General features: G+C 41.4%; 1 protein-coding gene across 1 annotated transcript in view; it reads right to left on the bottom strand.

Annotated features, from left to right (window-relative positions):
* vopp1b (VOPP1 WW domain binding protein b) overlaps positions 1–9,874 on the bottom strand; it is a 228,171-nt gene extending 218,297 nt beyond the window's left edge. Inside the window, exon 1 of the mRNA XM_072700119.1 lies at positions 9,338–9,874. Within this exon, the coding sequence (XP_072556220.1) occupies positions 9,338–9,388 (51 nt within the window). The 5' untranslated portion in view covers positions 9,389–9,874. The remainder of the gene's footprint in view (positions 1–9,337) is intronic.
* Positions 9,875–27,205: the final 17,331 nt, after the last annotated feature.

Below are 27,205 nucleotides of genomic sequence, written 5' to 3'. Positions count from 1 at the left end.
GACGGGGCTAGCCAATCAGCGATCCTTTGTAGACGGGGCTAGCCAATCAGCGATCCTGCCCTTAGTGTTTAACATCCAGCTAGCCCGAACACCCGATGCGAAGTATTGTTACCATCCAATGTGCCGTACTGAGCGTTCTGAAAACCCTGTCTCTCGTCTCCTCGCCCTTGTTCCCGCCCTGCCGATCCCATCCTGCCGATCCCACCTTGCCTGATCCCTGCCTGATCATTTGATATCTTCAGTAAAAGTCTGGTCTCCTGCCTTTGGGTCTCCTGCCCTGTCTGCCCATGTGTGACAGTCACAGTTTGGAGCACCTCTATAATCAGAATCTTGCAATCAAAACAAGCACAAATCTACACGGCAGCTTAATAAACGTGGAAGGCAAATTATATTGAGCATACAGTATTTAGAGTCAGTTTGATTCAGGTACAATTGCAGGTGTTATTATATCTTTTTTTCGCATTTTGGTGCATTCGAGTTGAGTTCTTTTGACCTAAAAATGTGAAATAAACCCTTTTCACAATGAACATCCATTAACAGCTGAACGTAACTGTAATCATTGTGTGCTGAATGGGGACTCGACACACCAAAGACCATGTCGTACTTGGAATGCTCTCATTAAAAAGCCATCAATTAATAATAATAAACTCTATCAAAGACTCCAAACACTGACAGCCATTCACACATAAACCCAAATTCATAATAATATAGGATATCAATCACAGATTGCAGTTTTTGTTTATCTCATCTGACATTTTTATGAAGTTGTTTTAATTTTTTTTGTTAAATATGATCTTAATGACAGTGAAAATTTCTTTATCTGATTGCACAAACTATTCTGCCCTTGTAAACACAACCCAGTCTTGTGGATTGATATGCTCCTGTATCTCATAGAAAACTCATTGAAGAACACACACCGAAATGATCACCATGTCAGCCTGTGCAAAAATGAACCTACCACTTTATGTATGAAGCTGCCCATCTTCTCTGTCTCTTCATCTGTATGCCTGGTTATATAACTGCCAATTAACCTGCCTATCTATTTGTCCATCCTTCACTTCACTCTGTATATCTATTAACCTCTCTCTCTGTTCATCCACTCTTCTCTTTCTTTCAGTCCGTATATCTCTCTGTGTATCTCTCTGATGTATCTGTCTATCAGTCTGTTCATCGATCAATGTGTCATTGGGTCCATCTTCTAGTTTGTGTATCTGTGTAATTGCCCAGGCTTATCAATCGATCACCTATCCATCTCTCTATTGGTTACACTGTGCTGTCTCATGTTAGCGTCACCCTGAGGACCCACTGCATCTGCCCCACACGTGAAACTCTCACCTGCAGGCTTTTGCGAAAGCGCTGTTTACGGACTTTCTGCCACTGGGCCTCTGCTCTCCTCTGTTCCTGGCCTCATCATCAATCCCCGTCACTTTAACGGGAGCTGGGTTACGTGTGGTGGCCCAAGTCGCCAAGGGATACCACGTAAACGTAATATTGTATGCGGGCAGGTCAGAGATGGCGATCTGTTTCAGGCGAGCATTTAATTTGCCTGAATGACGACCAGCCGTATCCATGGTGATATTTTTACACCTTTACAGTTTTGTGCTACCTTCCATTTACATGGCTAGGAGTTCACTGTAGCTATTTAGATGAAGCATTTTAAATTAGGGTAAAGACAGCATATGCTCAGAATTGAACTCTTCATAAACCCCAGGGCCCCTTATTGAAAATGAAAGCTTCTTCCACTCCACGGTCATGTATCTCTTCCTCTACATAGAAGGATGTAAATTAGTCCATTACCAACAGCAGGGAAGGAAAATACTATATATACCACAAAAAAACTATCCAAGATATCTTGGCAGTATGCTGTGTCACACACTTAAATTGCACATCCATTTATCCATTTATAGTGTATTGTGCTGCAAACGTTTAACAGTAAGGTGTTGTCAGCTGTGTAGCACATGATGCTTTTTTATCTCATGAAACATTTTTTTTCCAAGGAGATTAAAAAGAGCCCTTCATTTTTCAGTGGCAAATCTCTCTCTCTTCCGTACTTCATCATTCATCCATTCGCAAGTTAATTTACCCTTGTCCATCTGAATAGGACACATGAGTTCCAGCTTACCCATGGTGCTCCTGACAGGAAATCAGGCTTATAAAGACAACTTTGGCTATCAGATATCATATTCGCGCAAGATGGAAATTAGGCCCAAGATGAGTCACTCGAATCCATGGTGATTTTCAACAATTCTGCACCTCGCTGGACTTACGGTTATGAGTTTGCCAAGCAATTTAAGTGAATCGCACTGCCTAAGGGCAACGGTAACAGTGCCCCCCCCTGGGACAGGCAGTCTTCAGACCAAAGATTCAAATCCATATTAACCTTTATACTGTATATTACATTCCCCCCGGATCAATAAGGTTTATGTAACCCAGTAGCATTTAATCTGAAATAACATTCCATGTGTACTAAGCTCCCCCGATCTTTCCTGCAGCTCAACAAGTGGAGCACTGCACTAACAAAGGTTGTGGGTTCCAGTCCCTAGGGGCACACATAATCGGCAGTCCTTTATTAGAAGTTGCTTTGGATAAATGCATCGGACGAATAAGTAAACAGAACATGAATGAGCATATTACCAACAACAGGAAGATGCCTTGTAAGGAGCTGGGGATGAGGTCACTGGCCATCAGGATACAGATATATATAGACATTGTCTTATTCTCCCCCATTTACCTAGACCCCAGTTGGACGCTGCTAATCCTCCCCACTACCCACTGCCAACATCCTGTTTGCTGTCCATACTCCGGATAGCCTCCCGCTATCTATAAAACGAGAATAGAAAACGACTTTACACCACAGCTCATCCTTCCCCCAAGACAACATGGCCCTCACCAACCAACGTGCAAATATAGCAGCCACTTTGGTGAGTCACTTCTACGACTCGCAATAATCATCTACCACCTGAGTCTCTGACAGGCTTCGCCTGCGTCCTTGAAGAAAAAGCGCCTCATTTAAATACTTCGCTACTAGTGGACTAATTTACATGAAGTCTACACTGAGCAAGGTCACGGCATGTGGACCCGAAGCACGGTGGCACGTCACCCTCTCACTGCACCCAACAGCGAGCGACTGCCGTTCAACTGTAACTCTGTCAAGCTGTTATCCTTCCAGGTTCCAAAGATGACCATAAAACCAGTGCCTCCCCCCCCCTCTCTTTCACAAATGATTAGCCAGGATCTTGACAGGAAATAGCAGAATAGTTATATTTTTGTAGGAAATGGCCTTGATCAAAAGTGAATCCCTGGAAGAGCAAGACATTATGGAGAAAAAAGACTGAAACTCTGAGAACTGAAACTCCCCAGATGCATGAACAACCACATCAACACCGAACCGATAAATTATATACATTATATACATGACTGTGCGAAAGCCTGGTGTAGTTGTAAAACCATGATATAATGCCTGTCAGAGTGTGTCAGGTTAGCCATTTCAGTCTCTCCTAAAATCACTGCGGTGACATTTAAGGAATGCATGGAATGGCTGGGGTGCCCCAGTGGAGAAGTTTGGGACATGAGTTCCATCCATCTGTCCATCCATCCATGTTTGGTCATAGGGGTCTATAGGCTCTGGCTACTTCCAGCCATCCTGCAAGACCAGTAACTTTATGGAGAACAGAAGAGATTCTTGCTAGTGTTTATTGTGTTATTATTATTGAGCAAATGTTGTGATGTTAAATTATATTTAATCTGAGCAAATACACACTGCCTTTTGAACTGCAATGTATGTGGTATATAGGTATATATATATATATATATATAACACACAATTTTCAGTTTCACTCATCTCACAATTGACAGGTATGCTTCTGTGTTACACTTTAACACTTTTTTTATACACTTTTTTTTGCAAACTCCAGTCTGGCTCTTCCCTGGATCTTCATTGACTTGGGTCTTCATTCCTGCTTTTAGGAACCTGATACAAACTGTCCTAGCTGTGCACTTCACGCCACTTAATGTTTCCCATTCCTTTTGAAGGTCACTAGAGGTCATCCTCCGACTCATGAGGCATTGTCTGATAAGTTAACGGTTACCTGTGGCGCTCGAATGTTGCTTCTGTCCTCTACCTGACTGTTTTTTGGTCATTCCCAGTGTCTCCTGCTTCTCTTTGTTCTTGTGTGCTGCTGTTTTAGAAACTTTGAGCCTGGAAGCAGCCTGCCTCGCAGTGTGGCCTTCTGCCAGCAGAACCACGATATATACCACGATATATATATATATACAATTTCACATCTCACAACATAAATGCACATGGCTCGCTGGAAAAGCTTTGGCATCACACCTCCAAGCCTCATCATCAGCCAAGACGCCAGATGCAGATTCCATCTGACAGATGGAGAAAGGTCATCACGTCAGATGACATGTTCCCTCATCGACAGTCACAGTGGGGGGGGGAGCCCTCTCCATCATGCCTGGCTCGGGCACAATGGTGCCGGCTTTGTTTACAAGCGGTGGGCGCCGAGGACGCGCACAGGTTGTCACCGCCGGAGCGGGACACACGCAGGAGACGACAAAGGGACGCCAGTCCCCCTGAGCCACCGCTGGAAGAATGAACAATGGGAGGGAGCGTGTGCAGATGGTGAGCCAGAGTGCCCCCTGCTGGAGGCAAGGAGAACTACCCCACTGTCACTGGTCATTGTGTCACCAGGAGACAAATAATCTGGGTTTACACTGTCATCAGAAAGTATATCCTTACATCTATCTATCTATCTATCAACCATTAACCACATAATCTGGTCAGGGTCACAGGGATAAAAATAACAAAAAACATCAGACGTACCACTCTTCAATCAATCAAAACACTCTTTTTAAGTACAGGTAGCACTGTAATACATAATTACAGAGCTCATCTGACTGCTGCAAATAAACATACTAAAGTCATACCAGATTACCCACTGGATCTCACAACACACACACGAACACAGACACACGTATCCATATGGAGGATGGAGAAAATAGGGATTATGGAAGAGCCTGTCGCAACGCTTCAAATCCAGTGCAAAAATAACATCTTTGTCTGTTAAATGTCTTTTTCAGAGCGACATCTTGTCTATTCAAAAAACAGCATTTAAATCAATGTATTTAATCTGATTTGGCTTTCATTACTCAAGTGCTGAAGCGAAGCATTTCAGTTTGGCAGCCAGCAGATTCATTTCAGTGCCACGATTTCATTTCACGCTACAATGTCCTTCAGCAACAGTACCGAACCAATGGTCCGGGCCACAGGGATGGCATCCCCACCCACGGATTTTGATAATCCCGGAAGGATCGTTATCCAGTTCACTCTAGAGCAGCCAGGCATACTAGCATCGTCGTGTGACGCGTTGCACTTGTGTGACACGGCGGTCTACCAGGGAAACGGAAATTCGTTCGAGTGGAATTTCTCAGCTTCAGCACCCAAGCCATGCCTTAATAACTACCTATCATTTATATCCCAGTATACTCGCTCATCCATAGCTAACTGGTACACAATCCTTCTAAACAGATTAGGGTGAAATTTAAAGTAGAAAGAAAGTCAATTCACAATAGACTGAATAAATTTACCAAAACAAAAAGGCATTTCTGAATTTAAGACACAAAACTAACTTAGATTTTCATTAAATAGGCCTAATTACATATGCTGTGCGAGAGATAGGCACTTCATGACACCCATACGTCATGGAAAATGTCAGGGAAACAGAGAGATGTCAATACCATGTTTCTAAATGAATGAACAAACAAGCAAGCAAGCAAACAAACAAACAAACAAACAATGCCCGATTCTTGAGCTATGCTCAAAAATTTACACAACTCCCACATTCACTGTCATCCGCCTACTCCCATCAGTTCTGTGGTAGATTATTATCTGTACACATCCAGCCTGAGTAGGCAAAGGTGGGATATTAGGAGGAATTGATCAATGAATTTGTCAAACGTTAAAACACAGTGGGACTCCCAAGAAAACTGCTAACAGCAGTTAAAAAGTTGCTGCTTGCTCCAGTAATGAGGCAGTTAGACTGAAGAACGATGTAAGATCATTTTAGAAATTAATGTAGCTGCAATGATTTAACTGTCCATAAACAGAAATGTATGTAAAAACTCATGTAATTTCTGTTCATTTAGCCAACAAATTAATTTAATTCATATGGTGCAAGTCCTGTATCAACCCTGATTCATAGTTAGCAAGTGTTGTTATGCTTCCTGATTGAGTTACAGATTGAGGTTTTCAAGATAATGAGACAGAGCAGGTCGATTGTATCTGAAACGGACAAACACAAATGTAAACAAAGCAAGCTGTTGCTAATGGTACGTGCAACCATTAAGAGAAGAACACAGACGTTGCAGGACGCTAGGGTAAACATGAGGTACTGCTACTAACAAGGCGTTAACCTGAAGAACTTAACATTGGTGCCTCGGTATTGATAATTCAACAATGACGGCTGATGTTTGCCAGCTGGTAGAATATTGACTGCAGTAGAAACTGGAGATTACTAAGACACTGTGTTTGTCACACAGTCTATTGACAGGATGCTTTTAAAAAGTATTTACAGTAAGTTATATATGACCTCAACGGTGCAACAATCGAAACTCCCATTAGTGCAACCGCATGTGTAGCTCTCTTTAGTAACTTAATGCCCAAATGTACTTCCTGTTTCTTCCATCAATGGAACGGAAGGATTTGCAGTAGAAAGAAAACAAGGCTAGAAACCATGCAGACCTTTCCTAAGGGCTGCTTTATAGAGTGTATGCTTTGTTTCTGCCTAAGACCGATGCCTGTTTATAACAACATAGACTATCGGGTTTCTGTTAGCTCATATAGTAATAATCACAGAGCACAGGCCAGTGGAAGCTAAGCCTAGTTCGTATCAGTTTTGTGGGTTTGGCTTTTAATTCTAACATTGTCCAGCACTGTCCAGATAGCGTGATGACATCCCACATCTGCCCTTGCACAAAAACGATTATGTCGTGCAGCCTATTAAATAAACATGCACTTCCTGCCCCTATGGCACTATCCAGTCTGCTTAAGCTCCAGGGTCCAGAACAACAATGCTGCAAAACTGCATGGTGATTCTTAGCCTTTTCCAGAAAACATCAAACGCTGTGAAGCGTAATTTATCAACTCACAGCCGGGGTCAGAAGACACCTCTCTTGAAACCCTTTTACAAACAGTAGTCATCTCCAGGATGCATTTTCCATAACCTCCTGCCCATTGCAGGGTAAATCAGTCTGTGGGAAGTACAGGGAACAAGCCAGGGTACTCCTTCAGTGGGGGGTGTGAGGCCGCCTTTGGACACACCATAGGACACCACCATTTACAAAGTCTTTTGATTTCATTAAAACAATTATTTAACGATCAGACCAAATCTTCATTCAGTTACCCACCACTCTTCTAAAACCACACCTGGTAGTACTTGGCTTAGAAAAACCGGCTTGTGATTATAGCCTTTGGTGCTATATTTGGAGTACAAATAAAGAAGAATTCCAATGGCCCAAAAAAAAAACCAAACAAAAACAAACAAAACACAATGAAACAATTGGCCTGAGATAATTTTCTAATTTTACATTTGTCAAATGCTGGTAACACTGTGGGTAACACTTGCCACACACTTCCAGGGCTGTGAGTTCGGATCCTACATTTGCTCTGAGTGTGTGGAGTTTGCATGCTCTCCTTATTCCCTGCAGGGTTTCCTGCTTTAAACATCCAGTTATGTGAACTGGTACATTTCACCTGACCACTGTGAATCCCCTGTAATGGACCAGTCTCATTGCAGGATGGGACAGATGCGCATGTAAGGTAACAGCAGGATTATTAACAGCATTAAGGTAAGATACAGGATAAGTACTGTAACAATGCCATCGAGCAGTATCAAAATAAGACTACAGTACTTAATGTTATGTTGTTAAAACCCCACCTTTTATTTCAAAGAGACATAATATATGGCAGGAAGCTTTAAACAATTTATTTTGAAAACTCCACCTCCACAAACACGGTAAATATCAAGATCTTAATAGCTGCCTTAACAGCGACGTATCCTTGAAGAAGCCGGGAGTGTAAAAACAAAACTATATACACCGCTCTGTTCATCCTGGCAGAAGTTGTTTGGTTAGAAAGACAAAAATAGAAAGATTAGCGCGCGTATCTGTGCATGATTTTTTACCGAGAACTGTAAATTAGACTATTTTAACTATCCCGTTAAATGATTATTAATTTATCGGCCCGAACCCATTTTAATAGTACATTTCATCACAAGCCAAACACTGACAGTACCGCACAACTTTAACGCCCAGACTCCTCATCTTCCAAATACTGTACTGGAAAATGTACGCATTTTCCGTGTTGTCCCGTCTAATAATTAACTAGTATTCATATCTTATGGCAGCTCCATATTTTTCTTTTGTTAAGAGGCTTATGGCATATTGTTTCATATGGTTTTGGTAGATCAAGGGATTGGATTCAAGTCATGAGAATGATATATAAAAAGCGTATACGGGAAAGGAAATGTGAGAATAATTCTTATTTGGTAAATGACAAATATGTGATCTTCATATAGAACTAAAATGAAATGCAAGCCGGCCACTTAGAGATCACAACAAGCGTGTCTTAACCGGGTCGTAATGTAATGAAATTAAGGATGATTACAAAGCAAGATCGCACATACTGTACAAGACATCTGCCTACTGCATCTCCACTCCGCACTATATCGACTGTACGAGACCAATAGGCTACACAGTTCATTGTGCCCGTTGGGAAATAAATGACAAATAACCTGAACGGCAACTTTATTTCAGTTCGTGGTCTTTTTCTTATTATGTTTTAATGATGTTTCACGGAACTTTACGCAATTTTTCAGATTCAATGTTTTGTTTCTCTTAAATGCTGCTTTTGTGGTCTGCCGTTTAATGTTAATGCTCCACAAAAAAGCAATTGTCAGTCATGTATTGAATTTATTCTCTTTACACTGTAAAGAGTTTCATTGCCCGATGAACAAACGTAATTGACCACAGCCTACCGCCTGTAGAAAGAAAAGTATAAAGACAATCATTGCACAATACGCATCATGTCTTGTAATACATTAGTCCAAAAGCTTATAGCGGGATATGGAGATCGGCTTGTATAACAAAAAAAAAAAAAGCAAGTGCATCGACACACAGCATACGATGCACAGGAACGACGGAGACATGCATTGATGTATTGTATAATTATACATTTAGATTTAGATTATGGATTAGAGTAAAATGCACAGCTGGGTAATATACGTATTATCCGGCTAGAAACATCTTCTAAACAAGTAAATGTGTAACTTACCTCCGATAACAGCCAAACAGATAAAATAATCCCACACATTTGGTTTTTCATGTCTGTTATTATTCCTCAACTCCGCCGAAAGAGACACAAGTACGTGTGTATCACAATGTTGATTTCATCTCCCCAAAAGGCGCAGCACACGGACGGTGAATCCGCGCCTATCCATTCATGTTGGGCTTGTCTAAAACAGCCGGTGATCGGGCGGATAGTAGATGTCGGAGATTACCTTTCTGTTAAATATCACCGTAATGCCTGATTGCTTCTGCCTCTACCGTATCTACAGACATCGGCAGCGTGCTCTCTTAGGGTATAAAACCGAAAGGATTGTTCATAGCCTCCCGTCCGCACAAAGACAAAGAAGATAAAGGGGAAAATAGCGATCAATGGTTTATTAGTCCGTGCTCGATTTCGTTGAAAATTATGGGTAAAAATCGGAAAGAAGAGCAGCGGGATTTCGGTCAAGGGACAGGGGGGTGACAAGGCGAAGGTGAACTCATCGGGAACTCCACGGGTGTGTGCATTGGGGCGCAATGAGTGTGTTAGCGGCCAGGGCGATCATGCCTCAAAGGAAAAGGTGGGCACTGCATGGGTGATACCAGGAGATGGGTTAGGGCGTTAAAGTAACACAGCATGACAGCGAAGTCTATATAATATATATACAAAACAATCAACAGATTTGAGTAGATGGAGTTTTTATACCAATAATAAAACAACGAATAGTGTTATCATTTCCCAAACAGGAAATCTGCCAGTTGTATCAAACACTTATCATAAGGACGAGTGTTACCCATATGTCATGAATCTGGATGATACATTTCTCTTGGGGGGATGAAATATGCGACAAAAACAATGGGCAAAAGAATCAGCAGTATTAGGTTATTTTGGTGCACAGGTGTACGGTATGTTGATAGTGAAGGTGGTTTAATACGATTAATGCTGATTTCTTTATTTCTTATTGCATTTTGGACAAACAGGCTTCCATTTGATAAAGCAACGTGGAGACACTGAAAGCATGCATATTGAAAATGTTTAAATAACTAAAATGATTTTTGCAATACCTGAGGTGCCCGTGACCATTTGACAAGCAGAGATACCTTCAGCCCCTGACACCCTGACTACTGTTGAGGTTATTTTAAAATATATAAAAAAAACATTAGGCAACTCTTATAAACCTTATCTGTGTGGTGTAATGCTCTCTTGGTAGGTAGATATATTGTTTTAACGTATAATGGCATGTACCCACTTCTGGTAATTATTAGGTGGCTATACAGTAATCTGCTTTTTTAGAGGCAGTATACCTGCATATGCCCCACAGCCCGACACACACACACCTCTGCCCCTAAACCACCAGCAGATCCCATTGGGGTGCATCTTCAGGCAGGAATCAGCCAGAGGAGGGGCCAGTAGCAGAGCCATCTGAACAGTCCATTCAACACAAACCCAGCAAACCTGAACTCAGCACCACGGACAGATACTCGCCTCGACACCGGTTTTAGGTCGTGGATCCTCCTTTGTGTGTCTGATCCAGGGTTTTCCAAGTCTCTCTTTTGCATGGTGCACTCTTTCTATGTTGGTTCTTAAACTCGCCAAAAAAACACTACAAAGAAGAGTGTAGTTTTTGGGAAAATATGGTCAATGGTATGCAAGGGGTCATGCAAGCCAAAATTCTGAGGGGGCACAGTTAGAGTAGGGCGGCAAATGACGCAGTTTTCTGCAGTTTAACAGGACTGGGGCTTTCTGTCATTTAAAAAAAAAAAAAATGCTGATTTTTTTCCTTTGTATCTCAATAGCAAATGGAATTTAGTGTTTTGCTAACTATAGCCTGTTATAGTGGTGGTGGAAACTTTCAGCTTAATGTTCTGATACTCACAGAGCTCTCCTTTAGTAACATTAATAGATTATTCAGACTAATCTAAGGTAGCCATAGGTCAAATGATCAAAAGATTTACGCTACCTTCCAAGGTATTCATTAAATGACGTTTTTTGGGATTATCCATCCATCCATCCGTCCATCCATCCATCTCCACTTGTCCTATGCAGGGTCAGTGAGGATCCAGTGCCTATCCCGTAAGCTGCCGGAGGTAGGAAATAACCCAGGATGGGACGCCAACCCGTCAGCGTTTTGTACCATTATGTTCATTCGTTAAGCAACTAATGTAAATAATAACAATAATATGTACTGTATATGTCACGTTTCAGACATGAAATAAATTAATCAACGTAGCAATTTGAAGTGACCTGAATCATGCGATTAGTTCAACTGATTGGTTGATTAAAAACTAGGTCATAAACGACAGAATGCGAGTCCTCCTGTCTGATGGTGCTGCCCCTGCGCTAAGGCAGCCCGTGTTTCAGTTTGCCGTCTCCTATTCCTAACAGATCAGTCACATGGGCCTGACTGGCTACAGGTCCAGGGTGAAGGAAACAGTTACACATGCAGTCTTCAGTCATTACTAAGAAAGAGTGCATCCACGGAGACCAGGGTGAGGCCAAAACGTACTCACAAAACATCATAACATTCAGAACTTAAAAGACTTAACAAAGAGAGTGTTTTCAAAAAGCGAACATACCGTAAATATATATAAGCCAGCAGGGAATATACTGAAACACTGCAGAACTCTATTGGAAGCAGGAGTTTTGGTCAGCAATGGAAAATTTGTTTTCTAATAAGGCCATTGCTGAGGACTGGGGAGGATCAGGTTAAAGGTTCTGCTGATTAAGGACCACTTAAGAGTTAACATATATATATATATATACACACACACACACACACACACACACACACAGGTTTGTAATTATATCTTTGTGGGGACTCTCCATTAATTACTATGGGGAAAACTCTAATCCCAAAATGACGACCTTAACCCCTACCCAACCCTAACCTTAACCTAACCTTAAGTAACGAAACAAAATACAGTGGTACCTCAGTTCTTGAACTCATTAGAACTTGAATCTCTTAAAAGTTGAGCCAACCAGTTCAAAAAAAAAAATTACCTAGAGCTCGATCTGAATCTCAGAAGTTAAACCGTGAACGCTGACCTAAGATAACTTGCACGCGCCGGGAAATGATTCACGCTGCACGTCTCTCAGCGGAAACAAAGGGTAAAGCTTCAGTCTCAGCCTCGCATGCCCTGTGATAGCATCGTGTATGTTTACACTAACTGAATACATATATTTAGACAGTAAAAATACTTTTAGACAATGATAGACAGTAACAGTATTATTATTATATAATAAAATACATTTCAAAATAAAGATTTCTTATTCATTATTTTAATATTAATAATAAACCATTAATACGTTTAATTATAATAATATTGTTGTGCGGAGTGGACGGAAAGGAGACAAAGGCGCAGACATCAGGGTATCGGGGAATACGGGGTTTAATTACAGGTAAGGCAGGCAAAACGCAGACGGACAATACAATGACTGGACTGGGGAAACAAACTGAAACGCGGACTAAATACAGAGGACTGATGACAACAACCAGAAACAGCTGATCACACGGGGATTCCACACGGGGTTAACGAGGGGGCGTGGCACACGGAAGGAGCGGACGATAGGGGCAGGACACATTGTTTTTTTTAACTTTACACATTGTTTGGATACATTTATTTTCTTACTTTACAAATTACTGTTTTGATAAATGTGCTTAGATGTGTTTAGTACAAATATGCTCTTCTTGTTTTATCCGGTTCATTTTGTGTTTAAATGATAAAAAAAAAAAAACATTTAGGTGTAATTTTTTGGGGCTGGGAACCAATTAATTGGCTTTCCATTATTTCTTATGGGGAAAATTCGATCACAACTCGAACTTTTTAGGATTCGATCCGGAGTTCTGAACGGATTAAATTCGAGTTCTGAGGTACTACTGTACAAGACTTTTGGCATTTTTTTGATTGCATTCACAGATCTTTCTGGAGACCTGACAAAAAACAGGTTTTTATTACATTGAGCGTGACATTTGGTCCCCCACAATGTAATATAAACCTAATCCACACACATGGGCGTAAATTATGGGGGGATGGAGGTATTGTAACCCACCAATAATGAAAACCAGCCAACACACCCCCCTGGACCCCCTGTGTGTGTATGTATGTATGTATGTATCTGTGTGTTCGTGTATGGTGTGTGTGTATGTATGTATATATATTCATTTACTTCATCAGGTGAAATTGTAACAGCATCAGTTTTGATGCACTTGGTAGTTCTATTGTAGAAATCAACTTTTGCATACATCATTTGTTTTTTGCTGCATTTGGTATGATGCAATATCTGCCACGACCGCCTCAACGAAAAACCACACGAAATGCACCAAACACTCAGGAATCCTGGGAGCCAGGCTGCTGATCGCTGGCGTGATGATTGCTGCAGCCTGTGCAGTGTGTGAGGGATGAAAACCGCGAGCAGAGAGGATGACACTTCTGTTCTCATCAATGTCTCATTGAAGACAACCGAACTTCAGAAACAGCATTGATGTTTCCTCAACTTGCAGACACATGCGCAGCAAGAGGCAGATGCCGTGAAACTAAAAGACATTGTCACATCGATTCATTTTCCATTTATTCGCTCTTTTTTTCAAATTCAAAGCCTGTCAGTTATTACATCTGCAGGAACCCCGGAATTCAGTAAATTGTGCCGTCAGTCCGAAAATCAGCACGACTGGAGCTGCTGTTTCATAAGATGCTCCTGCTGCATTTGAAACATCGAGCAATAGGCCAGACTCATTATAATGTGTCAAATTAGCATGTTCCTGTTCCTGGTGAGACTATCAGGAAATGTTGTGCTTCAGAAATCACCCATACAGTGACTCAGGCATTAAAAGAATGAGGAGAAAAATGAAACGGGATGTTTCTTAACTGCAGCCTGGAGAACATGAAAAGGCTTAACAAAATATAACAAATCTTAGAAACAGAGAGCGTGCAGGCTGACCCCTCGGAACAGAATGTCATAACCCTCATATATTTCATTGACAGGGCAATATTTTTTCACTTTTCCTTCTTCTCAAAAAATCCATCGACCAAGAGTTTCAGCTGTAAAAGTACTTGTTTTCTGTTGGTATCCTCTTCTTGACAGCATATCATCACTCCTGCAGGTGTTGATAGTGATTTATACTCTTTGGATTAAACTCTGCCAAGACAATGAAAAGCAGTGGCCCTATATAGCACTTACACAGTAGGTACGTGTTTCTTTGCTTGAAGCAGGAGATTGCCTGTTTTAGAGATATTAGACTGCATTTTGCAGACTCATTAGCTGCTGAATGACCTCCACCTGGATGAACAAAGACATGCACAATAACGCTATGAGAAAAATACAGAAACTGTACTATACTACAGTACACTACACGCTTAAATGAATAGCACACAATAAGGCAGACATTTTATATAAGTGGCTTAATACATTTGATTTATTATATTCAAGAGATATGTTTAAAAATGAAATAACTGTTTGATGCAAAAAATATTTTTAATGTTAAAGGTTGACTGGGTTCTTAATTTACACAAGATGCTGATAAATTTGCTTGCCTCACATCCTAAATTGCTCTTCAATTTTGTGGGAGTGAATACAATGTATTTTTTTAAATTGCATAGATGGAATTAATACACAGTACATTATCAATATGTTATCAATGTACTAAGCCCATATGAATGTATATAACACCACAAATTATTAATATGCACCGCAGTTACACAGTCAAAGGAATGGCATGCACTGAACAGGCTTGGCACTGTACAAATTTATTTGAAAGCTGACAGAAATGGGAGGAGCTGCGTCACAGTACTGCCTTTATTAAATTCACACTGCATGTAGCCACAAATACCATGTGGGCCACAAATTAGACGAGCAACACTACTGTACTTGCCATATTTTAACTTCTGCAAACTGGGAATCACGCTGTTATTACATATTTTAATATCGCCTCCTGTTGTAGGGCCCTGATTAGTTTTACAGGACTCAAAGGCTTTCTTCTGTCCGTGCGATTCCACGGCGCTGTCAATGCATGTGAACAGATGACAGACCAGGCCCTCCGGAGCCTTCTTAGGGGAATCCTAAGAAAAATGCACCCCCCCATCAATGATCTCCTGGCTATCCCAGCAGAGTACACTCATAATGGGGTGCTAACCCATCTCATTTTTTCATTGAATGATCCAGCGGTGTGGTCCTGTGAGGCGCCATGATCAAAACAAACCCACTGCTTCCTAAGATCCCAGTACAGAGAATCAATGGTTTTAGAAGCCCCTGGAAACCACCTTTGATCCGTCACAAACCATGGTCAGTTATCCGTGAAAGTAGATAGAAATCCAATCGCCTTGGAATCACCCTGTTTTGGGGAAAGTCTTTATACGACAGTTACATTATATATTCAGTTGGCTGTTAATTATTAAACAGCCAGCCGTCATCAACATCGTCAAGATGTATGGCTCTTTAAACCGCCCCCCCAGCACGGGCCCACCAAACCTCGGTAAAATATGTTTGTAAGTTTTTCCTCAAGATCTGAGCTGAAAAATAACAGTCAGCCAATCTGGCTTATTCTATATTTAAAGACAAAGAATTAAAAAGCAGCATATTGTGCGGAGGAGAGGGGGAGAATTTGAAATGTAAGGGAATGCAGTCATTTATTTATATAGGTCCATTGTAGGCCTGTGTGAAGCACATGCTGGTTCTGGTATTTCGACTGACCACCAAGCCTGGCCCCACAGATAAATCATTCATAAACGCCAGCTGACTCCATGTTCCCTAATTGTGTGGACAGGGTTTATATACACTCAGAGTAGAGAATGCATGTTCTAGATGTATGACACTCTTGGGTGCTGCTTGGTGGAGTTTTGTTTGTTTATTTAAAAGACTGCTGCATTTGCTGCTTCTAAAGGGGCCTTGTCCCTTTCCATTGTCCTGTTATTTCACATCTTTATACTGCCTTTCCCCCAACAACCTACTATAAGCATGAATATGCAATAAAAGCTCTGGGTTTACCTTTAAAAATATGCAGTAAATAAATAATTCATTATACTGTTTTTGCAGCTATTTAAATGCATGTGTGTATTCACGAAACCATATGGGGTTCCGGTGCTTTACCTTTATTTTTATGATAATATATGATTCATCCTAATGCTTGTCCTGGTTCACCAAGAGGGCAGGATAAAGCACATCACTCTAGCACACATGATAAACAATCGAGAAAAAAAAAGATACACCCCCAATGTATCACAGTGAATACAAGTTTTGTTCAGGACAAAACAAAACGCTTTCTCCCTTAGGGATGTGAAATACGAATTAGTTGAAGAAATCAAAATGATTCCCATATTTTGTGATATGAGCGCTTTTCATAAATTTGATCTTTTTAAAGTAAATTAGACTGCAGTTTGAAATCCATCAGGCTGACCATTTCAGTCTTTAGACAGAGACAAGAGAGCCTTTATGGCAGAGAATAATACTGGTTTCCATGGCAATGCAAAGAAGGAGAACACAAGTATGTATGAATAATCACAGTGGTACAATTAAACAATGCCAGAATGAGGTAAGATGACATGGACATCAAATCTGAGTGTCTAAATACTGTAATATTGTCAGCAAAATTATGTATGCAGAACATTATGTGAATATAAGAATCTAACACGTAACGGAGTCTTCTCCTACGTCACCATTATCCATATAAGGGGTACTCTCTTTGACTAACAGGCAGCTCTTCTGATGCAAATTGACGACCTCAAAGAGTCTTTTTTGAACGCTATTTCCTGCGTAAATGGAATATTCGTCAAATGAAACCACCTGAAATGAGATTGTTTTTTAAGGGGCACTTAGCACAATTTTTAAAATACAGCCGATCAAGCGGTTTGGTAAGAACGATAGGCGGTTTAGGTAAGGGAGCAAAGTTTTAGGGTGAGGCTAAAACTGTGAAAATCATCTATTTTGAACCAGCAACATATATGCAGCTGCATTCAGCGTCCTCACGTAATTGCACCATTATTAGCAAACCTCTAGGCATAGAACATGAAACAAAATTTGCAGGAATAATTCAACTATCTGGAAACAGGCACCTTATTATCATTAAAATTCATATTCACGTTACAGAATTATATCTGAGTAAACACTTGATTTTTTTCTTATTTCAAGTTATATGTTTCATTAAATATGTTCTCAACTGATTTTTTAAATGCATGTTGCATTTCAATTTTACTCTATACTCGTGGGTCTTTCTAATAATTATTATTTGATTTTGGGGAATCAAATCTGCATCATGATCTTAAATGCCGCTAAATTCACACTACACGTCCCAAAAGTGACAGCAATGTCCAACCTCCTAGGATTTATTACCACAACACATGGTTTTATGTGATCTAGGTATTTTGCATAAATTATCCCCAAGCGAGCTCGATGGGCCGAATGGCCTCCTCTCGTTTGTATAGTTCTTATGTATACTCCAAATAAACTATACTCCAAAGAGAGAAACGGGAGCCGGAGGCTAAATAGGCCTACATGGGCAATCAGAACAATACGTCTGCTGCACTGTCGATCTGCATTACATTATCTTGATATATACACACCTGCCCTTACAAACAACCGCACAAATGGACTGGTCAATAAAATATTGATAATATGGAAACCAAAGAAATCAATCCAGTCCAAAGCTCAATGTGAGTGAAAACGGCAAAGCACGTGTCTTATAAAGCAAAGTTTTGATAGAACAATCTTATGCGACACCTGAAATGCAAGATAAAAGAAGCACACGCATATCTATAAACATCTTATTCAAGACAGCAAGAATATTTAATCAAATTAGTCTTTTGTTCTAGTTATGCGCATTTCAACCCTATTCGGTTGAAACAGGCTCACCGATCACCGATCTCTAGAGTTGGAGTGGGTCGATGAACAAATTTACTTGTTCCTGTTTCGGTTTCACGTCACGTATATTCGATCTGAATTGGATTTGAGGACAGATGTCCTGAAACACTAATATAATGCGTTGCAGCATAGGATGCAGTTTGGTGCCCATCCCATTTCGGAGAGCTAAAACTACACAACGCACCATGAATCTGTGCTAATGAAAGTTATCACAGTTCAGCAGACACACGGATATCCCTTGCAATGCTGAATCTGGTCCTCCATTAACTAAACCCTTATAACTTACAAATAGCACAATACCGTAACTGTAGATGACCATAAAAAAACAAGACATCGTCCTGAAAAACAAGCCCTGCGTAGTGATTCAGGTGACTGTCCTGAAGGTGGAAATTTACTCCTTTTTATGAGGCAATAATAAAAAAAAATGGGTCACCACTGCCCCCTGCCGGACTGGCGACGAAGTATTCTTGTATCCATCTACATTCATCGTTTTCTCGAACGAAAGCAAATCTATATTACGCTCAGCAAGCTTAGCTTTTAATGCCATTTATAACCTTTTATTCAAATGTACTTTTTACTTGCTGTAGAACATGGGCAGAAAAGGCATTGTCAGCTTATTTGAATAAGACAATAAAAGATCTATAGTGTAAAAGTCATATAGCCTTTACTGCTACCAAAAGCCAACACAAGACACGCCCACTTGATAGTAACGTCACGCTATAAGACACACCCACTACGTAATTTAATGTCTACGTAAAACATCAGTTATACTTCAATCAATAAATGAACTGAGGACAAACATTGATAAATGTAAAGCATTAGGCTTTGACGGGTACAATTTATCCAGTAAAATCGAATTGAACAGGAAATTATTTAGGTTAGACCAGTTAATGAATAAGCTACATAAATAACCAGTCTTTTTGGGTGAGTTGAGATAGCCTAGTTACCAACATGTCTATGGAAGGCTAAAGCTTAAAAAGGATATATGCAGGGTAGTTGCTAGAGATTTTGGGCCCCGATAAAGCACATCACGTTGGGCCACCAGCCCAGACCAATCATATGATGTCACAAATTTTTAGGGCCCTTAAAATCGTCCCCCCTTAAAGCACCCCTGCCCATATGATTTAGAAAGGTACCAGACACACGTCCTGCTACAGGTTACGCTCCTACATGTTCTGCCCCTGTATTCCAATCCGCAGACAGACGCTTATCGGCCAAAGCAGTCGTTGCCAATCCAACCTGCACCATCCAGGTCAGGCATCTTCTCCGCAAAACTGAGGTTTCTCTTAGAAATTGTGTTAGATGAGGGTAGCTGACTTTCCCATGATCCCGAAAGCACTCTCTGCTCTGTGGAGTCTTTAGCTCAGTAAATCATTTACCTCCATATGGAGCTGGTAGGCAAACTGTGGAGGGTCCAGGAGGTTCTTGAGTAATCTGCGGGGGCACCGGACCACCTCTACTTAGTCACCTTCACTATGCAGGATCACGGAGCTGCTGTAACAGGCAGCTGCTCAGGATGAAGTCAGAAGCTCAAGCCTCGTGTTGGATACTTGTGGAATTAATACATTGGAATACAATGTATACCGAGAAACCCACTTACTCTCCTTTGGGCTGTCCTGACGTTTAAATCCTATCCTCTGTCCTGACGTTTAAATCCTATCCTCTGTCCTGACGTTTAAATCCTATCCTCTGTCCTGAGAATGGCAGAGGCTGTACAGTTCCCCAAGTCTTTACCAATTATCGGTTCCTCCTCCAAGTTACCTTTGACAAGAACAAGTGCTTTCTTCCCCAAGTAGAGCCCTATACGGTAAAACTTACACAAGAATTTTTATTTTTTATTTCTTTTGAAGAATCAGACATTAGAAGTGATGCTTCTGTAATTTGTAATGAGCTAAAAAGGCAGACATTGGCTCTTTTGGTACTAATGGCTAGAATATAAATATTTACGATGAATATAATGGCATTTTTAGTTTCTCTAGACAAAACCAAACCAAAGACAAAAAAACAAACCAAAGATAAAAACTGTGTATTGGGCAGGGAGAAAGGCAAAGAAACGTTTGGTAAAATGAGAGCTCACCAGTAAATTATGGGGTAGGTTTTTAATAGCATTTATATATTAGGTGCATGCTATAGAAGGGATTATCTTTGGTTAAACGGGTAATATTACAGACAAAATGGTTTGATTTATATATTAATGATGTCTGCTCGGCAGAATGAAATACTTACCACAGGTGGAGAATTCTCGAAAACTTTCTCCAGTCGTCGGATTGGCAGAGATGGGTCTTTATTACCTTTTTCGGTTTTTTTCAGGCTCCTACCTGAAATCTTTTAAACAGGTAACAAGTCAAGCAATCTTTTTACATACTTCTAACATTTTACACGTGTGTGAGCAAACAGGTCTGCTCCCCAGTTGCCCACTCATCAATACATTGGAATACCATAACGCCAGTCCTCGTCTTCAAAGTCTTCCGTCCCCTACTCTATGATTTGTAAAGACACAAGAATTTACCCAATCGGTTCTTTTATCCATTATTCATTATTTTATCACAGAGTCAAAGTCGTCAGTAAATATCGAAAATGGCCATGTTTCCAACATTCAGTCCTGACACAGAGCATGTCTCAACCAAAGCACTCTGCATTCATCTTGTTACATCAGGAATTTTAAATTAATAAACACTTTAGACTAGTGTTAATTAACATCAGAGGAAATGTACTGTATATAATTTAAATAGCACAACATCAATGGTGGCTGACAAACAGGGGCGTGCACGAAGTTCTGGCCCCCCTGATAAAATGTCACTTTACCCCCCCACCCCTTGCCAAATTTTACATATAAATTCATGCATTCAAAGGTCCCTATGAAGTTCTGGGCCACCTGAATCTGCCAGGGCATGCATGCCTCGGTAGCGCCCCCTGGTTCCCACCACAGGCCTGTGGTGGTGTCCGCTTCCAAGGCTGACTGAACTGGCCACATTCCTGGTAGCTCGCCTCAAACGGGCCCAGATCGATGGCTTGCGGCTGCCACACGGTGATGTATGAGCTGGGTCTGGGGGCAGCGGGTGTCCCGGGAGCTCTGATAGACGTTCCCCTGTCAAGCGGTCCGTCACATCAATTCATCCCTGGCATAAACTCTATTAATAAACGGGCCTTGCCCCCCAGTTACGACAGCCCTGGGGCTGCGGCTTTCTATCGGAATTAATCACGGCAGCTCCCGCCGTGGCGGTAATGAACGAGGACGGCCTCTGCCGCCGCACCGTCGGAGGGCCTGCACACATATGCTGGGAAAATATGCCCAGAAAATTCTCCCAGTCAGAGCGTACAAATGGAGGATGGGCAGTCATGCTCTGGGCTCTCATACTGACAGATTTTATGGGTCAGAATGGCCAGAAACTAAATGCTGAAACCCAAACAAACACACCCAAAGACTGACGTCACTGTAAGAGTATGGATTTCCCTATTAATATAAACATATACAAATATAAAACGTCTCTGTATTAAAAGAAACATTGAGAATGAACACTGACTTAAACAGTGGACATTTTTCTCTTCAAAAGGATACAAAAACAAATTTCATAGTAGCTTTTTTTTAGGGCAATGTGCTTATGTCCAGATGATTGTAGGTTTGAATCCCATAACCGGTAGAATAATCCTATCACTGCTAGGTCCTTAACCCCAGCTTCTTCAGAGGTACTAGATGCTGGCTAGCTCTGATCCCAAAACTTTCTCTCACCTGTACATGCACATGTCTCTGTGTCTCTCATGAAGAACAAGATGGGATTGGTGAAAACTATCCAATTTCCCCCACGGGGAAGAATAAGGCACTTTTCTCTATACTGAATTATTTAACCAGGCGGATACAGTGTCTCTCTCTGGTTAGGGATGTGATGGTAAGCTTTTAATACATTGCCAAGGTTGCAAAGACGTATTACACAAGGGATATATTACATAGTACACAGAGCTACAATAAATGGGAGGCATCTATAAGCCTGTGGAAAAGGGGCTAGCATTAGTGAAGTATCTGGGTCCCATTATAGAGAGAGGGTTTCTGTCCCCAGAGAGTATATAAACATAGTGATAGAAGAAGAGACAAACTCACATTTCAAGACAGGATTCATGAAATTCAAAACTTTAGCAGGTGTGGAGAACAGGAAAGGTCTGAAGGAGCAGGGCAATTAAAAAAGAGGTATGTCACGGTGAGAGAGAGAAGCTTATTTTTCACATTTAGCTTCTGAGCGTATTGCATTCATCCAAGGTCACGTGTAATTGTCAGGGTGCTTTGAAAGTGGACGAGAAAAACAAAGTAGCGTGGGATTTGGTTGTTTTGCCAATATGGAAAGATAAGAGAAGTAAATTGGTCGAAAGGGCACTGAAAAGTACTTTGCAGCTATGTGTCACGGGGCTGGAGTGGGGACTGGAAAATTCATGTCCAGAAAAGAAAAATCCAGACCATGATTCTGTTCCAACCAACTAGTTGGATACCATATGACTGTGACTCTTTAGATTGAACAGGGGTTGAAACAAAATCTTGGTCTGGATTTTTACTTTCTGGACCTGAACTTTACACCTGTTGAGTGAATGGTAGAAACTAAATCTAAAACAGGAATTAGAGCAGCTGAACTGAATTATGGGATATGCTGTATCATCTCATTACATGGGTGCAGCTTCTTTGCCACCTGTTACCACACTAACCCTTTCATATGTATTTAGAGAGCTGCACTGTATTCTTTAGACTGTTATGGGTTATACACCCTGCCCAACAATACAATACTGAGAGCCCTACTGGGATTTGAACTTGCAGTCTTCAGGTCATGACTGCATGTCTTTAACCCCATAGCTACCTGCCATCTACACGGTGGCTTTCGCCCCCCAGGACTGCAGCATTGGTGGCAAGCAAATAGCTTAGCCGCTCATTGCTAGTATGGAGGTGAAAATGGTGAGGCGGAGAACATCCAAGGAGCTCGTCTGTCACATCAGAAGGAGAATGAATGACGTGTAGGTTGCGGTGTCCTCGCCTCCACACTCTGAGCCCTGGTTATGGAAAGGTAAACACGCTTCCCTGCCCCTTTAATGATCCTCCCCGGGGGGCCTGTCCTCCATACGGCACGCTGTTCAATCCCAGCCTGCTTTGAACGACTCGAGCGGGTGTTCGGTCACCCTCTGTCTGAGCTACAAAATGCTCTGTCAGCGAGAGCGTCAGTCCCCCCTCCCAAGCCCAGGCGAGGAGCCTCCATGGCACATGCTCATACTGAGCTCCCCCGTGGAGATCCTTCCTTCCTTCCGCCCGCCTCTCATCTGCCGTTCATCGTTTGCTGAAGCTTTTCACGCCACAGGCTTGTGGGCGGCGTGACCCATTACTATGCCCACTGGAGGACAGGGAAGGACACGAAAGACCAAATTTAGGAACACCACAGTTCAATCTACTGTATAATAATTAATAGCCAAGATATTCAAAAATAGGAAATAGGACACATAGAACATTAACTTTTACAAAACACCAAAAATCTCTAAGCTCTACTTCTCCACTGACTGTGCCTTACTACTCACCTCTTGTGAATATGCACTTGAGTTATATTTAAGGATGCATGGTCGCACCTTGTGTATATTGAGAATTCACTGAACAAAGGTCTTCAGCGATGTTCATCATTCATCAAGGCATTCATCAGCGTAGAAATGATTATTTCTCATTTACTGTATCTAATCCACTTGTAGCAAGAGGATGAGTGCCAGTTGGGCAATGGATGATAAACCAAAACTTGTCTCTAAACATCTGATTTGACAAAGAAATTAGCTGGATATTGTTGCTAATTACTAGCTAATAAGTAGATAACACACCCTTAACAAATACATACAATTTCCCAAAATATTGTACATGGTTTGGATAACTATGGGTGGCAGAGATAATATTAAATAATGAGTGTGATACAATGGGTATCGGTTCCCATCATTAACAAAATGGTATGACCAACTTCCTATTGGTTATTTTATGTTCTTATTGGGAGTGATTAGCAAGGCAGGGTAACCTTGCCCACTACACCGATTTCAAACCCTGAATTGAATTGAGATGTTTTATTAATGAGGAAATTCTCTTTTTGCCTACCCAATCTTGCTCTCCATGAGACACATATACAGGTGAGAGTAAGCTTGGGGTGAGAGTAAGCTTGGGGTGAGAGTAAGCTTGGGGTGACAGCACAGGGTCAGCCAGTGTGCAGTGCCACTGGAGCTGGGGGTTAAGAGATATGTGGCTATTCTCCCTTCCGGCAATCTTCCGAACGCAGGTATACAGACTTAGCCCAGTTGAGCTACACACACGAGAACCACCAAAAACCATCAATATCCTGTCCGGCCAGGGCACCTTCCTGCCATGGGCAGCCTTCCCAGTGCCCCCTCTGTACTGAAATGAACAGCCAGCTCTGTCTGTCTTCAATCCCAATACATTAAAGGACAGGGTCAATAAAACAAAGCAGCCAGAGGGAGGATGAGCAAATTTGGCCACAATTATAGTCATACGACAATGTCGGACAAATTAACAAATGTTACAAAAATAGCTTGTTGTGAAGCAACAATACTGTACTCCCATCCATCCTCCAACCATTAAGCCAGTGCACAGTGCAGGGTTGTCAAATTTGGTGAACAGGCTGTTAACAAAATAACAGGTTATCATCGCATTGTGGGGTCATTTAGTCCCCACAATGCAATGTATACATGACACACACACACACACGCCAATCTAGAGACATAGCCTAAATGTATGTTTTGAGACTGAGGGGGAAAAAAACTGGAAAATCCACAAGAAACCCATGCAGCACAGGGAGAGCGTGCAAATTCACCCCACGTTGTGAAGGCAGGATTCCCCCGGCCTGTCATTTATGTGGAATAGGTGAATAACAAATCTTCTACACTAGATGGCACTAGTACAGCAGTTAAATTCCCATTATCCTGGTCACCTCAGAAACATCAATATCTGGATTTGAGTCTTGTTCTTCTTGCCTGGGTATAAACACTGATATTATTTGTTCATCCTTATAAGATTTAGGTTTCTTTTAAAAAAATACTGGAAACACATGCTAACAGAATCATAAAAATGCTTAGAAGTTCTACTTTCACACTATGACATGAATATATTAAATCTTAACATTCAGTCTGCTTCACCAACGAACTGCAAATACTGCAAGCCATCAGTATGGGATGTTATGAAATAAAGACACGGGGCCAGCAGGTGGCAGAGTGGTTACCAACATGGCACTTTTTTGAGCAGGTAGGAGTGCAGCTTTGGACCTTGAAGAAAGGCAGTTGCTTTGGTGCTGCACCCAGCTGTATTTATAGGTAAACTCCTAACTCCACTTTGTTGCTTAACAGATGGTTTTTAATCCAATCCTGACATCAAATGCCTGTTTACTGGAGAACATTAAACACTGGAGTTGCTTTATTTAATCTATGTTGTAAGTACAGTAGTGGGGATGGCTGAAAAACATCCGGTCTCAGCTCAAAAGGGACGAGTTTTTAGTTTTTGTTGAATATAATTATTTTTGTATAGAACAGCAGACAAAACCTGGAAGAACATCAGGAGAGAATAACTACGTTAACGAAAGCAAATGATCAGGAGACTGGATGCACAAGGCTGCAGAGGACAGCAGACCATTCAAGGTCTCCTTTGAGGGCATGTGAGACGTGGTGGAGCCTGTGGCTGGGGTCAATATCCTGGAACATGACCTTGCAGCTCCCAAAGCTGCCCAGACCAGCAGCATCGATGCATGCTTTCCTGCACCTGTAATCTCAACACCAGCTGCAGTATATGGAGTAATTATAGGGGTGGTCGAGTTAAAAATACATAAAACAGAATAGAAAACGCAGGTGTATATGCTGAATATAGCTGGAAGATGATTTCAGTGGTGATCAGTTTACCTTGCTACTAATCAGACTCTCGCATACTGGATCAGCTTGTGTGTGATGTCATGGTGGAGGGATTTATTTCCAGCAACCAATGGTAACATAGGGAGGGACTGACTCCTCAAATCACATGCAAATTATGAAGTCAGCTGCAAGCCACATTAAAATGACAAAGACCTGCACTGTTCTTCATATGCATGAATTAAACATTGTTTCCAAAACATGAGTTGCTTTACATACAGGGAGATAATCAGTAGAGGTACAGTAGTAACCAGCGTAGTGGCATATAGAAAGTCAGAATTTTTGAGCCCATGATGTAAACACCACCATTATAAAATAAGGTTAGAGTAAGGCCGTTTTAGTGTACAACCTATAGATGATGCATCTACCACAATCATCAGCAACCTCTGTATCACATTTGTGGTATTGTGCTATAGCTACAGACACTTTTTGATTGGACAGTTAGTCCATTTACTGTGAGAAAATGCTTTACGCAGTAGGGGGGGACAGGGTACCATAAAGATAACCGATTTCAGCTGTTTTTCTTACTAAAGCGATAAACATCTGATTGCGTTTGGTATCAAAGGAAGGCTGGCTGTCCCCGAGCAGAACTCCACACATATGAACATCGTGTTTCCCTAGGGTGCCACCCACACCTCCCACCGCATTTCCACGTCTGTGCTGATCTGACAGGACACGTGAGAAGGCCCTGCGGGGACAGAGGGAGGCAGCAAACTCCCCGGGCTGACAGCAGGACACCTGAAGGTAACCTCTGTGAGTCAGTGCCTGGAAGGCTGCTTCTGGAGAGCAGATGGTGTGGCTATCACATTCCCTATGGATATTAGGCACTAAGTGTGAAGATTAAGAAAGCAGGTCACTCTGGAGGTGACATTTCTCACCTTACAATATCGCTGGAGACACTTGGGAGAGGCAGAGCATCAAAGAAAACGTCAAAACATTCTGACATCCATTCTTTCAATAAACCAAGATCCTGTTAAAAGGTACACAAATTGCAATTTTATCAGGTTTGAAGGATTTTACTAAAAGAGGATAAACCCGAAAGCAGGCAGCTAAAGTTCCACTTAAGCAGGAAGTTTACTCTGAAATATTCAGGTAAACACCCCAGCTGTACCAACA

Source organism: Paramormyrops kingsleyae, chromosome 15, assembly GCF_048594095.1.
Source record: "Paramormyrops kingsleyae isolate MSU_618 chromosome 15, PKINGS_0.4, whole genome shotgun sequence".
In the NCBI taxonomy this organism is placed as follows: domain Eukaryota; kingdom Metazoa; phylum Chordata; class Actinopteri; order Osteoglossiformes; family Mormyridae; genus Paramormyrops; species Paramormyrops kingsleyae.
The sequence above is the reverse complement of the archived record's forward strand: the minus strand, read 5'-3'. Positions and strand labels throughout refer to the sequence as shown.